General features: G+C 44.4%; 1 protein-coding gene across 1 annotated transcript in view; it reads right to left on the bottom strand.

Moving 5' to 3' along the window:
* The window catches only part of LOC138818354 (protein FAM114A2-like), a 69676-nt gene extending 56592 nt beyond the window's left edge, over positions 1-13084 (bottom strand). The window contains exons 1-2 of the mRNA XM_070009352.1: positions 12998-13084; positions 12630-12714 (exon numbers count right to left, since the gene is read on the bottom strand). Of these exons, the coding sequence (XP_069865453.1) occupies positions 12630-12714; positions 12998-13084 (172 nt within the window). The remainder of the gene's footprint in view (positions 1-12629; positions 12715-12997) is intronic.
* Between the last annotated feature and the right edge of the window lie 1471 nt (positions 13085-14555).

Genomic DNA, 14555 nt, shown 5'->3' with positions numbered 1-14555 from the left:
TCAAAATTCCACCCTCATTCTTCAAGGAAATAGAGGAGGCAATCCAAAAATTCATATGGAACAATAAAAGACCCCGAATAGCAAAAACGCTCCTCAACGGAAAGAACACTGCTGGAGGAATATCAATACCAAATTTCAAACTCTACTATAAAGCCATAGTAATCAAAACAGCTTGGTATTGGCATAAGAACAGACCTCAGGACCAATGGAATAGAATTGAAAACCCAGAAATGAACCTACAGACCTATAGCCATCTAATCTTCGATAAGGAAGCTAAAACAATAGAATGGAAGAAAGACAGCCTCTTCAGTAAATGGTGCTGGCAAAATTGGTTAACTACATGTAGAAAACTAAAGCTAGATCCTTATATATCACCCTGTACCAGAATCAACTCCAAATGGATCAAAGACGTTGAACTCAAAGCAGACACTCTGAAAACATTACAGGATGGAATAGGAGAAACCCTAGGTCTCCTTGGCTCAGGTCGAAATTTTCTGAATAGAGACCCGGAAGCACAACAAATCAAAGAAAGGTTGGACAAATGGGATTGCATAAGATTGCAGAGCTTCTGCAGGGCAAATGACATAGCTGGCAAGATCAATAGAAAGCCCACCGATTGGGAGAAGATCTTTACTAGCCATACAACGGACAAGGGTCTCATATCTAAAATATACTTGGAACTCAAAAAATTAAACCACCCAACAACAAATCCTCAAAGAATCAACTGCCCAATAAATAAGTGGGCGAAAGACTTAAAGAGAAGCTTCTCTGAAGAAGAAAGAAGGATGGCCAATAGACACATGAAGAAATGTTCAACATCCCTAGCCATAAAAGAAATGCAAATCAAAACAACATTGAGATATCACCTCACTCCAGTTAGAACAGCAAAAATCAAGAACTCTAACAACAACAGATGCTGGAGGGGATGTGGACAGAAAGGAACCTTACTTCATTGTTGGTGGGAATGTAAACTTGTTCAACCACTTTGGAAAGCAGTATGGAGGTTCCTCAGAAGACTTCACATAGATCTCCCCTATGATCCACTTTTGGGCATTTACCCAAATGTTTACAAACAAGACCACACTAAAGCTACCAGCACAACTATGTTTATTGCAGCATTATTTACCATAGCTAAGATATGGAACCAACCCAGATGCCCCTCAGTAGATGAATGGATCAAGAAAATGTGGTATATATACACAATGGAATTCTATGCCTCCATCAGAAAGAATGACATTTCCCCATTTGTTAGGAAATGGAAAGGTTTGGAAAAAATTATATTAAGTGAAGTAAGCCAGGCCCAAAGAAGAATAGGTCCCATGGTTTCCCTTGTTTGCAATATCTAGTATAGGTATGAGTCAAGCGGAAAAGGTCAGATAATGTGATGTTAGGAAAATGAACCCTTAAATATGTATTTTAATGTTTTCGTTTCTTTCAAAAAAAAAAAATCCAGGGCTGGGAAGGTGGCTCAGTGGTAGAACGCTTGCCTTGCATGCCTGAGGCCCTGGATTCGATTCCTCAGCACCACATAAGCAAAAAGAAAAAAGTCGGAAGTGGCACTGTGGCTCAAGTAGTAGAGTGCTAGCCTTGAGCTGAAGAGCTGAGGGACAGCACCCAGGCCCAGAGTTCAGGCCCCACAACCGGACCCCAAAAAAACAAAACAAAAAAAAATCTAAAAACAGAAAAGAAATTCAAATCCAGCACAAACAGAAACATCAATGAGGCCCTTATCTCTAATGAATCAGCAAAACCCCAAATTGGAGGTATAGCTTAAGTAGTACAGCACCAGCCTTGAATGAAAAAGCTAAGGGACAGCACCCAGGCACTGAGTTCAAGCTCTAGTACTGGCACAGAAAGAGACAAATGGAGGATGGGGGGAGTAAAGTTTTAAAAAGAATGAAAAAAAGAGATTCTTGACATTGGAGAACTATGAAGGTCCATGGACTAGGTGATCAAGGTCAAATTGACCATAAAAATACATCAACTTTGTGCTAAGAATGTCATATACTTCTCTAGTTTTCTTCTCCCAAACCCATGTACTTCCATCTAAAATAAAAAACACACAAGATGAATCTCAATGGATTCTAAGGCATGTCTGACTAGGGCTACTCAAAACCATCCAAGCTGCCCCCAAATAAGGGCAGTGTCAGAAGCTGTCACAGCCAAGAGGAGCCCCAGGTGCCCTAGCAACTCAATGTGAAGAGGTTTCCTGGAAGGATTTCACAGAAGTAGAAACAAGCCTGAGAAGACCAGAGCCCAGCTAAAGGCTCACAGACAGAGCAGGAACCACAACCTTCCCTCAAATCCTCTTGATGAAGATATTCTCACTGACAAGGCCTATGTAAATTTGTCATTGAATGCAAATCCTCCTTCTCTTGAACACAAGTCCTGTATAATTTGGCACTGAACCACCTCATGGACCACAGAGCACCATGTAGCAAGAGTCAAAACTGAGGCCCAAAGCGGGAACCAGTGGCTTTCCAATTTCTAGTTTAACATCTGGTGCTCTAGTGAGGTTGATGCTTCCACACTGGCCAGATCCAAAACTCTCCTTGCTATCCTGGACACACCAAGAACCAGTTTAGGACTCTTGAATAAATTTCTGTCAAATCCCAGCTTCTGGTCTTTGCTAGCATTGTGGCTGGTGTGGTGCAAGGACATATGTGTAGAAAGTGGTTTGGTATTTAGCTACATGTCCTTTTGCCATGGGTCACTATGCCAGGGCTACACAGAAAGTCCATCCCTCCCTGGCAGGGTAAAGATCCAGACATAAACAAACAGCTTCCAAGGGGCTCGGAAGGTGGCTCATATATATATATATATATATATATATATATATATATATATATATATATATATATGTGTGTGTGTGTGTGTGTGTGTGTGTGTGTGTGTGTGTGTGTGTGTGTATGTATGTATGTATGTATATATATATATATGTGTGTGTATGTATGTATGTATATGTATATGTATATGTGTACGTATATGTATATTTATATGTGTATGTATATGTATATGTATATGTTTCTATGTATATATGCTTAATGGCCAGATGCTAGCGGTTCATACCTGTAATCCTAGCTACTCAGGAGACTAAGATCTGAGAATTACAGTTCATAGCCAACCCAGGCAGGAAAATCTATGAGACTCTTATGTCTAACTAGAAAGAAATGTAGAAAATGGAGGTGCAGCTTTAGTGGTAGAGCACCAGCCCTGCATGAAAAAAGGTAAGTTTACCATTCTTGTACACATGAAAACATTCAGGTCCCAGGCCACTCAGCTATAGAAGGACAACTGGGAGTTGTGAATACAAGCTAACTTTAGAACTCAGGGCTTGGCTCTCACCCTGCTACACTCCCAGTCAAAGCAGACTAAAGAAAGATGGAGGACCTCAATAAAACCATCCCTATGGCCATGTATTGTGGCACTCAGGAAGCAGAGGCAAGAAAAATACTAAGAGTATGAAGCAAACATGGGCTAGATAGATGGATCCTGTCTTAGAAAAACAATCCTTGTGAACAGGAGAAGCCTAAGGACTATGGGAACCTGTCATTATTAGCTCAATGAACAAAAGGATAAACTTTTAGAAAGTAACCAAGATCCCTATATGAAACTGTGGACACAGAGGCCTCGCTTTGCCATAAACTGTCTTTCTGGCCTTCATTCCTTTATCATTTAAATAGCCCAAATACCACCTTCTGGTTGTTAAGACAACTTTGGTGAGATCACTTATGTGAAAAGTTCTTTGAAAATCTCAAAATGCTGTATAAATTGTGTTATTAATTAGAATCCCTAAAAATTGTCTGAGTCAAGTTGCTAAAATTCATTCTCTCAAGTCCCCTTTACAGGGGTAGAAAAGAGGTGAAAAGAGATGAAAATAACTTGCCTAAAGTTCTAACACTGAGAAGGAATGTTATATACACGGCAGGAAGTCTGGAGTGCCATTTGCTCTTCCTGCTTTCCAGTCCATCCCATTCACCACTGTATACTTGCCACAGCACCTGACAGCTGTCCCAAGGAAAGCCAGGTGGGAAGAGGTATGGGTCAAAAACCGAAAAAGCCCCACCCTATCCTTTCATCCTACGATAGTCCTCGGGCTTAAACACAGGGGCCTGCCTGGGCACTGGCCCTGAGCTTTTGTGATCGAGGATAGTGCTCTATTACTTAAGCCACAGCTCCACATCTGGCTTTTTTGGTGGTTCATTGGAGATAAGAGTCTCCCAGATTTTGAACCACGATCCTCAGATCTCAGCCTCCTGAGTAACTAGGATTACAAGCATGAGTCACTAGCTTCTGGCTCTGACAAGCCCAATTTTAGCTGTACTCTGCTGGTATGGGAGACAGGGAAAGCTCTACTTTACAGGCCAGGAAACAGAGGGTCCAGGGAGGTTAAATGTCTGGCCTCCTGAACTCAGTCAAACACAGCAACGAAACAAGCCAGGCACCCGTGGCTCATGCCAGTAATCCTGAAAGATTGAAATTGGGGCTATGTCCATTTTACAACTTACTAACTGCTAATTCTGCTTCTGTAAACCTGCTTGCGCTAACACTGACTCTTCCCTTCCCAGAAATAAGTTAAAAAGTTACAAAGTTCAGATGCAGGCCCAGGGACAAGGTCTGCAAACATAGATAAAGAACAAAAGAGTATGTTCTCCTGAATTCCTGTGTAAAAACTCATGGCAGGGGGCTCAAGACAAGGACCATCTGGCCAGCCCAGCAAACTAGGTCAAATGTCAACCAATCGCGAGCCTGGAACTATGTGGACTCCCCTCCAGAGAAGCCTCCCCCTAGGGAACCAACTAGTTTTCAAGAAGTGTCACAAAAATTCCTGTGCAGTTGATTTTTAAGCTGAACCAATCCTGGGGAGCCTGGGGTCTTATGCTAATCCTGTGGTTTTTGTCTTTAAAAGTGTCTGTAACCACTGCTCAGGCTTCCAGTCTGCCTTGGACAGAGAGCCCGTTTGCGCAAATGCCTAATAAACTCTTCTTGCATGTTGCATCTGCTGGTTTGGAGTCTTGGTTCTTGGGGTGCCCTCCCATTGAAGAAAGCATCCCAGTGAGTCTGGGGTCTTTCAATCCTAGCTACTCAGGAGGCTGATATCTGAGGATCAGGGTTCAAAGCCAGCCTGGGCAGGAAAGTCTGTGAGACTCTTATCTCCAATTAACCACCAGAAAACAGGAAGTGGGCTGTGGGTCAATTGATAGAGCAATAGCCTTCAGCTAAAGAGCTGAGGGACAGCGCCCAGGCCCAGAGTTCAAGTTCCACCACTGACCAAAAATCAAAACAAAAAAAGAAGTGATGAGCTAAATGAATAGACATATAAATTATATATCCTCCTCATTATGATTCTTACTAGTAGTATTTTATGTTGTGTCTTCCATCATCTAAGAAAGCTGAGGAAAATTCTGCATTCACAGCTACAACTTCTCAAAAACCCAAGAAAAAGAAGAAAAACTGGGGCTGCTTTTTGTTTGGCCCTTCCTTCTCCTATCTCTATTCAGCAGAGGGCAGCAAACAGGAAGTATGGAAAGATCAAAGAGTGAGAAAGAGAGCCACATGGAGAAAGAGCTACACATTGATAAATACACACCCACCCACACACAGCAAGCAGAATTGTTTAGCTTCCTCTAGCTTTCAAAGTATGAACATTCCACCTCCTCCAGCTAGGAAGGGCGGGGGATGGGGGAGGGAGGGGATGTTGGAAGTTGAAGAGACAGAAGCTCTTTTTCAGCTCAAGAGATTTTCAGTGAGCATGCATATGAGAGAGCGGCAACTCTCAAAGCAGGGAGAGGAAGGCAGCCACAGAACTGACAAGATAATTCTCAATGAAGACAGCTTTCAACTACTCATCTTGAGGCAACAAGGCTGGCAATCCTAACACCCAAGCTCTGCCCAGTGAGAAACTGAGGCCATGCCATTGGCATCTCAGCCCAGGGGTGTCAGAGAGTGCTGATCTACAGGATGCAGGGTCAGTGCTCCACAAGGACAGGGCTAGAGTGGCAAAGGGGTGGCCTTTTGAGGGTCAAGTCTAGTCCCCACGATATTGGCAGGGATCCGGCATGGACATCTGTCAGCCTCTTCTCAACTATCTTTCCCACCCCCACAACCAGGAGTAGCCAGCCTCTCTGTGTAAATGCTCTTTCCATATGACCGGGGTGGCCCAAACCCATCCCTAGCTCTAAGGTAGGATAAGTCACCCAGCACAGCCCATCTTCCTGACTAGTGTGATTGTGAATGAATCCTATCATAATAAACACATCAGATCCAAAGTGGACCAATAAGATTAAAACAGATCATGCTAAGATAATAGGAAAAGACATTTCTTGTCTTTTCTACAGAGGCCACAGATACAGATTTTCTCCTATAGGTTCTGCATATGGATATAATATCAGAAAGCGTTATCATATTTTACCACCAAGGTGAGAAGGGATGAGAGGAGGACAGAGTGCTCAGTCTAAGATAAAGGCAGAACCAAGAGAACTCAGAGAGAAAAAGCCCATGCCCTGACAGTCCCACAAACCTCCAGATCATACCATACCTGAAGCCAACTAGAGCTAGTGGGTCTTCTTAATCATTTAAGCCTGACTGGCTCAATTTATTACTTGCATCTGATAGTGAACTGGCCCTACTTTCTATGCATAGCAGCGACAGTGCCACATGGCACGTGTGATTTACTTTCTCTACTTTCCTATTGAAGTCCTTCAGGTTATTATACTTTCCCTTACTTTAAAAGTAAATCCAAGCATGGTGATTCAGGCATGTAATCCTAGCTACGGAGGAGGTAAAGAGTGAAGGATCAGAGTCAGCCTTAGTCAAAAAACCAAAACAAGAAGTTTGAGAGACTTCATATCAACCAATAACTTGAAGCAGTGGGGCATGCTTGATATCTCAGCTATGGGAGAAGCACAATCGCATATGTTTATCTTTCCCAGTGACAAAAGGAAGCAACAAAATCACATTGCAGGCATAAAATGAGATCCTACCTTGAGAATACCCAATCCAAAATAAGGCTAGAGGCATGGAGTAAGTGCTAAGCTCCTACTTAGCAAGGGCAAAGCCCCAAGTTTAATCCTCAATATAACCAAATTAAAAAAAAATTATAAGCCAAGTGCATATAATTCTAGCAACTCAGGTGACTGAGAGCAGGAGGACACAGTTTAAGGCTAGCAAGGAAGCTGGGCGCCAGTGGCTCACGTTTGTAATCCTAGCTACTCAGGAGGCTGAGATCTGAGGATCACAGTTCAAAACCAGCCCAGGCAGGAAAGTCCGTGAAACTTATTTCCAATAAACCACCAGAAAAACGGAAGTGGCACTGTAGCTCAAGTGGTAGAGTGTTAGCCTTGACCTGAAGAGCTGAGGGACAGCACTCAGGCCCAGAGTTCAAGCCCCACGACCGACAAAAAAAAAAAAAAAGTAAAGAAAAGAAAAGAAAAGAAAAGAAAAGAAAAGAAAAAAGGCTAGCAAGGGCAGAAACATTCACGAACCCTCATCTTAAAAATTAACCAGCAAACCAGCACAAGTATATTTATTGCAGCATTATTTACAAAGCTAAAATATGAAACCAACCCAGATGCCCCTCAGTAGATGAATGGATCAACAAAATATGATATATAGAGAGGGGGGCAGAGAGAGAGAGAGAGAGAGAGAATGGAATTCTATGCCTCCATCAGAAAGAATGACATCACCCATTTGTTAGGAAATGGAAAGACTTGGAAAATATTTTTTAAGTGAAGTAAGCCAGGCCCCAAGACACATAGGTCCTATGGTTTCCCTTATTTTAAATAACTAGTATATGTCTAGGACAAGCAGGAAAGGTGAAAAGCTATGTACATACGACCATATAAGATGATGTTAAGCAAAAGGACCACCAAGATAGGGACACAGTGATTTTTCCTTTCTTGCTATTGTTTTTAACGTATTTATAATGTACTATGTTTTTTTTGTTCTCCTCCCTGTTTTCACTGTATTTGATTCCAGTGCCCTGCATCTCATAAATACATTTTTGTAATTTGAGGAGGGAAAGGAAATAATAAAATGCTTAAATAAGGATACAGGTTGACCCATTGTAACAATGAGATGTAGAAGACACAACTTCGCTGGGAGGGGGAGTTGAGGGAGGTGGAGGGGGAGCTGAGGGAGGTGGGGAGGGAAGGGAAGGTAGGGGATAAACAAAGGAGGAGGTAACAATAATGTTCAATAGGAAATGTACTCATTACCTTACTCATGTACCTGTAATCCCTCTATACAATATTTGTACAATAAAATACATATAAAAATTACCAGAGGGGCTGGGAAGGTGGCTCAGTGGTAGAGCACTTGCCTTGTATGCCTGAGGTCCTGGGTTAGATTCCTGAGCACAACATAAGCAAAAATAAAAAAGCCAGAAGTGGAGCTGTGGCTCAAGTGGTAGAGCACTAGCCTTGAGCTGAAGAACTGAGGGGCAGCACCCAAGCTCAGAGTTCTGGCCTCACCACCGGATCCCCCCCCCAAAAGAATAACCAGAATCCAGGAGCCAGTGGCTCACACCTGTAATTCTAGTACTCAGGAAGCTGCTATATGAGAATCGCCATTCAAAGCCAGCCTGGGCAGTAAAGTCCATGAAACTCTTATTTCCTATAAACCACCAGAAAACCACAAGTGGCTCTGTGACTCAAGTGGTAGAGCACTCGCCTTAAGTTAAAGAGCTGAGGGACAGCGCCCAAGCCCAGAGTTCAAGCCCCACGACCGACCAAAAAATAAAAAATAAAAAAACAGAGAGAAAGAGGGGGGGGGGAGAGACTCTGCAAGCTGGACGTGTGGATGAAGTGGTAGAGCCTGGCCAAGCAAGCAAATGAGCAAATGCATGGCACTGAATTCAAACCTCAGTACCACCAAAAATAATATAAAGTAAAGAGGCTGGAAAGAAAATTTACAAAAATGGATCTGCAAAAAAGTCAGGTATCACTAGCTACTCAGGAGGCTAAGATCTATTGATCATGCATGGTTCAAAGGCAGCCCATGTAACAAGACCATGAAACTCTGGTGTCCAATTAAGTACTAAAATTGGGAGGGAACCTACTGGGAACCAGAGATGTGGCTCATATGGTACAGCACTGGCGTTGAGCAAAATCAGCTCAGGGACAGCACCCAAGCCCTGAGTACAAGCTCCAGGACTGACATATGTGTGGGCACATACCCACACAGACACACTCACACACACACACACACAAACACACAAAAGGTAGGGTTGTGTGTGTGTGTGTTTGTGTGTGTGTTTGTGTGTGTGTGTTGGGTGGGGAGGTTCCAGCAACACATGGTGTAATTAAGTACTGGCTACCAAAACTGCAGCATGAAAATTTGACTCACGAGGGAAAGTCTTTGCAGCAGAACACAGATGACTTGAAGAGCATTGCGTTCATGTCTGCATTCCTCCTGTGAGAACTCGAGTAAGTGATGTCCCTTTTTCTGCCTGTTTCCATAATGGACTAGTGACTTCTCAAGCACCTCCCTCCCACTTTAACACTCACTCAGCAAAAATCCATTTTTCCAAGTGCTACAACATGTGCTGTGTACTTAAAAAACACACTATGTCAAGATATCTTCACCTACTGAGGCCACGATGCATTTCTTGGCCACAGGAACTACAAGAGACTACATCCTTTCCCCATTGAATTGTACATGCTACAAAGGTTACAAAAGCTACCTCCATTCCCCATGCCATTGTGGTTGTTGGAGAAGCAAAAGTCTCATTCAAGTCTTTCTCTTTCTGACTATGATCCAAGTACAAGATGCAGAAGGTCAGGTATACGCAAAATACAAAAGACATGCACACAACTGGGTCATACAGCTCAAACGTCATTAGAAGCAATTAACTGGTATAGGACATATTTCCAGTTAACCAAGTTCACTTCGAGGTATTTCTTTACATGGCTGGCTTTCCTACTTGGTTTGCAGCTTTCTAAGAAGCCAGCTGTCTGACCACTTGAATTCAGAAACCCTAGAAGCATTATGTGTCCTTTATAAATCAGATGTCTTGCCCAGTTCCAGAGATACACTGAGGATGAACTGGGTGGCAGTTCTGTGACTTACATTCTAACAGATGACAGCTAAATGCTCTTTTAATCTTCAGTGGAGGAATCAAAGAGTTGAGGACTATTCAAATAGTGGGCATGTTGCCCTCAGATAAACTTCTCTCAAATCCACAAGGAACCTAATTTTCTTTAGGACAAAAGTCCTGTCAAGACTTCCTTCCAGAGCCTCTGTGGTTAATTCTGCCAGGAAGATCAATGAGGAGGTACTGTTGGAAAGTTCTCAACAATTACCAGAGTGACAGACTGATCTTAGAACCAACTGTCAATGCTTCATAATGGTGCAGAGTGCTCCAGATAGCAGATTTCCCAGACAGCAGCATGATGTGTTACATGCATGCTCAGGGATAGTGTGGAATGAGGACTGGAAGAAAGTCAGCCTCTTCCTTCGAGGCCAGCTGCCATTCAAACAAGGATCTAACTGGGAAGGCCAAGCCCAGGGCTCTGCCTCTACAAAGAGAATAGAACACGAAAGGGCTGTGTGGAAATTTGGCAGGATCTTCCTGAAAGGCAGCAGCTGAATGCTGCATCCTATAGCACCTAGAAAAGCCTATCATTGCAAAAGAGCTGTTTGCTGCACCCAGGAAGGAGAAATTTTCTGTAAAGGAAGAACAACCAGTTGACAAGACTTGAAACACCCATCCCATTCACCACTTCGTCCTCCTCCTCTTTATGCTATTCCAGAGAAAAAGAAATTAAACAAGAATTAAAACTGCCCCATGAGCTATCCACACACTGCAGGTCAGAGTTCCAAGGAACATCCATCCAGCTGTTGCTCTCCACTCTTTCTGCTCCAAAGTCTGCTTTATTCAATCAAGACCTTCTTGTACATGTGAGTAATTTTCTTTGAAAGCTCAGGCCAAACTGGCAGTTAACCTTGGCCTCCTCTCTACACATCTAGGTCTATAGGAAATGAAAATCAGAACTTCTTTGGCACCTGCCTTAACTGAAATATGACAACTTTCTTTAGGCAAAGGCAGCCTGTCAAGAGCTCTTTTAGACCTGGTCACAGCTATTCCACAGGAGACGTGCACTTGGGCAGGACACACCCCCTTTGCCTGGGGCTTTGCCACTATAGAACCCCTGAACCTAGGGAGGCTGTCAAAGACAAAAGCCCAGGAAAAAGCAGTAGCTCTGTGTGCACTTACTAATCACATCACAGAATGCTGGCAACCGAACCAAAAGATGGAGTTGGTGGATGATAAGCACATACAGAAAGTTAATGACAAAGCCTAACACAGCTCTGGCCTCTTCACCCTGATACTGGTACAGGATAGGAATTGAAGGAGATTTCAAGAAAGAAAAACATACAAGACACAGAATTTAACGGGGAAAAGGCTAGGCTGGCTATCAGGGTTTGAACTCAGGGTTTAGGAAAGGCCATTGCTAACTTTCCTCAGTTTCTGAACAGTTAAGATGTACCGTAAAGATCAAGCCAACTCCTCTTGGATGGTTTGCAACAATTAACTAGAGCAATTGTTAAGCTCCAATTGATCCACCTTGTGGCAAAGAACTGTCTGTGCTCAAGATACCAGAATGGCCAGGCAGCAGCCTGACACTGAGGAGAAAGGAAAACCCATCAACCTCAAAAAGTCAGCCTCTTCCCTTGAGGGCAGCCAACAGTCAATTCTGACCCTGATATGAACATTACCCACTTCCCATGGACCACAAAAATCCCCTAAGCATATCTGAAATGTCCCAATATACAAAGCAATTCAAGCATGCATAGATTTGCCAGGAGATGAGAGAGGTAGAGTGATGTGATTGAGCAGGAAAATGTTAATCCAAGCCAGGAGCTGGAAACTCACACCTGTAATCCTAGCTACTCAGGAGGCTGAGATCTAAGAATCCTGGTTTTAAGCCAGCCCACCCAGGAAAGTCTGTAAGACTTTTATCTCTAATGAACCACCAACAAGGCAGAAGTCGAGCTGTGGATTAGGTGGTAGAGTACCAGCCATGAGTGAAAAACAAGTAAAGGACAGCACCCAGGGCCTGAATTCAAGAGCCATGATCTGAGCATGCACACACATGCACATGAAGAAAAATGCCAATTTAGTCCATATGCATGTACACACACGTGAGACATGAGTGAGTTTCAAAGAGGCAAAAACAATTATTATCACAGTTTGGGCTACAAGATATATCTCATCTTATCAGAAAGAAGTAGAGAAGGAAGGTATGTGGGATTCTGCCCTCAGGGGACAGCACTCTGGGACATTTTGGGGGATCCTTCCACCAGGACACCTCTATACTCCGGGAGGGTCAAAGGTGGCATGTTCCTCAAGAACCAGAAATTGACTTTTCACCCCATCCAAGGGACCGGAAGCTCCAAGAGGATCTTTGCACTCACTCCCCAAGGAATTCACAGGACCTGACACAAAAATAGGACAGCGAAAGAATAGGGAAAAGGGGCAGGGTGTTCCACAGGTCCCTGTGCAAATGGCAAAACGTGAAAGGGACTGACCTGAGTAAAAACAGCAGGATCACCAGGTGGGGGTGAGGGAGGGGAGCAGAAGTGATGGGGGAACCGGTCCTACAGAAAGCCTCACACCCTGGGGATACCGGCATGTGCAAAGAGGGTACTACTCAGAAAGAGAACGCTGGACCAGGTGTGACCACAGGAGAGGGCAATGGAAAGGCGGACAGACTGTAAAGTATGGAAAATAGAAATAAGACTACATAATTGGCACTAAGAGCCCTGGGTTCTAATTCTGACTCTGCAGAGTGGACAAATCCCTGTCCTCAGAGCCTCAATTTGCCACATCTGGGGGGGGTGGGAATGGAAAGAAGGGCAGACTCTTCAGGGGCTGCCTCTGAGGACACTGACAGGAGGTTGAGGAGAGAGAAGGAGCTGAATGTCTGAAGTAAAACCAGAGAAGGGGGGAGGGGGGCGGGAGCATCCCTAGCCCCACCACACCCAAGGCACTCACCTGTCCAACCACGGGGACCGCTGCTGCTCCCGACCTCCCTGGGATGCTGTCAAGCTGCCGCTTGGTACAGAGCCCACATAGCCCCATGTTGGGCAGGAAGATCAGGGCCGCCAGTACCAGAGCCACTGCTTGCAGAAGCCACTTCTCCTTGCCTCACAGGGGACAGTCAGCCCCACCCCTCCTGCTGGCCCCTTTGCGCAGCCCGCTCCAGGCTCTGTGCCCATGCCCATGCATGCGGCAGCAGCTCCAAGAGCAGGAGTGGCCGAAGGCGCTGGCCCAGCTCCAACTGAGCTGCACTACCTCTAAGTCACCACCGTGGGGGGTTATCTCCGCCTCCAACACCAATGTCGGGCACAGTGGAGCCACCAGGCCTGCAACACCCTCTTACAGACTTCCTAGCACACACCTGTAGATGTTGACCTCCACCTTTCATGAAGGGTTTCAGTCTACCCGGGGGCAACCCTGACATCCAACGTTAGGTCTCCCCCCTCCTGAGCGGGATATCCCGCTCTGCCCCTGCTCCCCTACTGGGAGGAGCTGTGAAAAAGTGTAGGAGTTGGGTTGTTGGGCGCTGACTGGTGCATGCTGAACCAACTGGGTGCCTTTCATCATGGGACCTCAAGCTAATGAGGCCAAAGCCTTGAGCCAAGGGGTTGTGAAAGAAGAGTGGATCCCCCAGGCTAGAGGCACTTGTATATGGGTCAACATGTTTTTAACGTATTTTATTAATTAATGATTGATTAATTGATTGTGTGTCTATGTGTGTGCTGGTACTAGGGCTTGCTGTCTTGCTTAGTTTTCCACTCAACCACTTTAGCCACACCTCCATGTCTGGCTTTTCATTGCTGTTGTTATTTAACTGGTTAAAGGAAGATAAGGTTTTTTGCCCAGACTGACTTTGAACCACAATCCTCAGATCTCAGCCTCCTGAGTCGCTTTGATGACAGGCATGAGTCACAGTGTGTGGCTTGTTTTTAATATTGTTTAACAAACTGCTTATTCACAGACTGTGTCTCCAGTTTCCCACCTAATCATCAGAAATCTTTAGCCCCCATTTCCTTATCTACTAAGTAAGGAGGAGTGTAATGGTGTGATTTCCAGGCTGGAACAGAGATCTGCTTAGCCAAAAGCAAGCCTGAAAAAACATGTGTCTTCTGGATCTCCAGTGAGTCCTCCTCCTCTCTTTGGGCTCACCAAGCTCTACTGACACATTCCTGGAGAAACCTGATCTCCTTGCACAAAAGAAAATCTCCCCTACCCCACTTCTTACATTTTATGTGTGTGTGTCTGTGTGTGTGTTCATGTGCATGCACGCACTTACAGCTAGCACTCTATTACTTGAGCCACAGCTCCATTGCTGGCATGCTTGCACGTGTGTGTGTGTGTGTGTGTGTGTGTGTGTGAGTGTGAGTGTGTTTATGTATGCTTATTTGGAGATAAGAGTCACTTGGACTTTCTTGTCTAGACCAGGTTCAAACCAAGATCCTTCAACCAGAGGTTCCTGAGTAGTTAGGATTACAGGCATGAGCCAGCACACCCTGCTATGTGTACTTTTAAC

This window comes from Dipodomys merriami, unplaced genomic scaffold, assembly GCF_024711535.1.
Source record: "Dipodomys merriami isolate MVZ:Mamm:240054 unplaced genomic scaffold, mDipMer1.0.p SCAF_74, whole genome shotgun sequence".
Classification (NCBI taxonomy): domain Eukaryota; kingdom Metazoa; phylum Chordata; class Mammalia; order Rodentia; family Heteromyidae; genus Dipodomys; species Dipodomys merriami.
The sequence above is the reverse complement of the archived record's forward strand: the minus strand, read 5'-3'. Positions and strand labels throughout refer to the sequence as shown.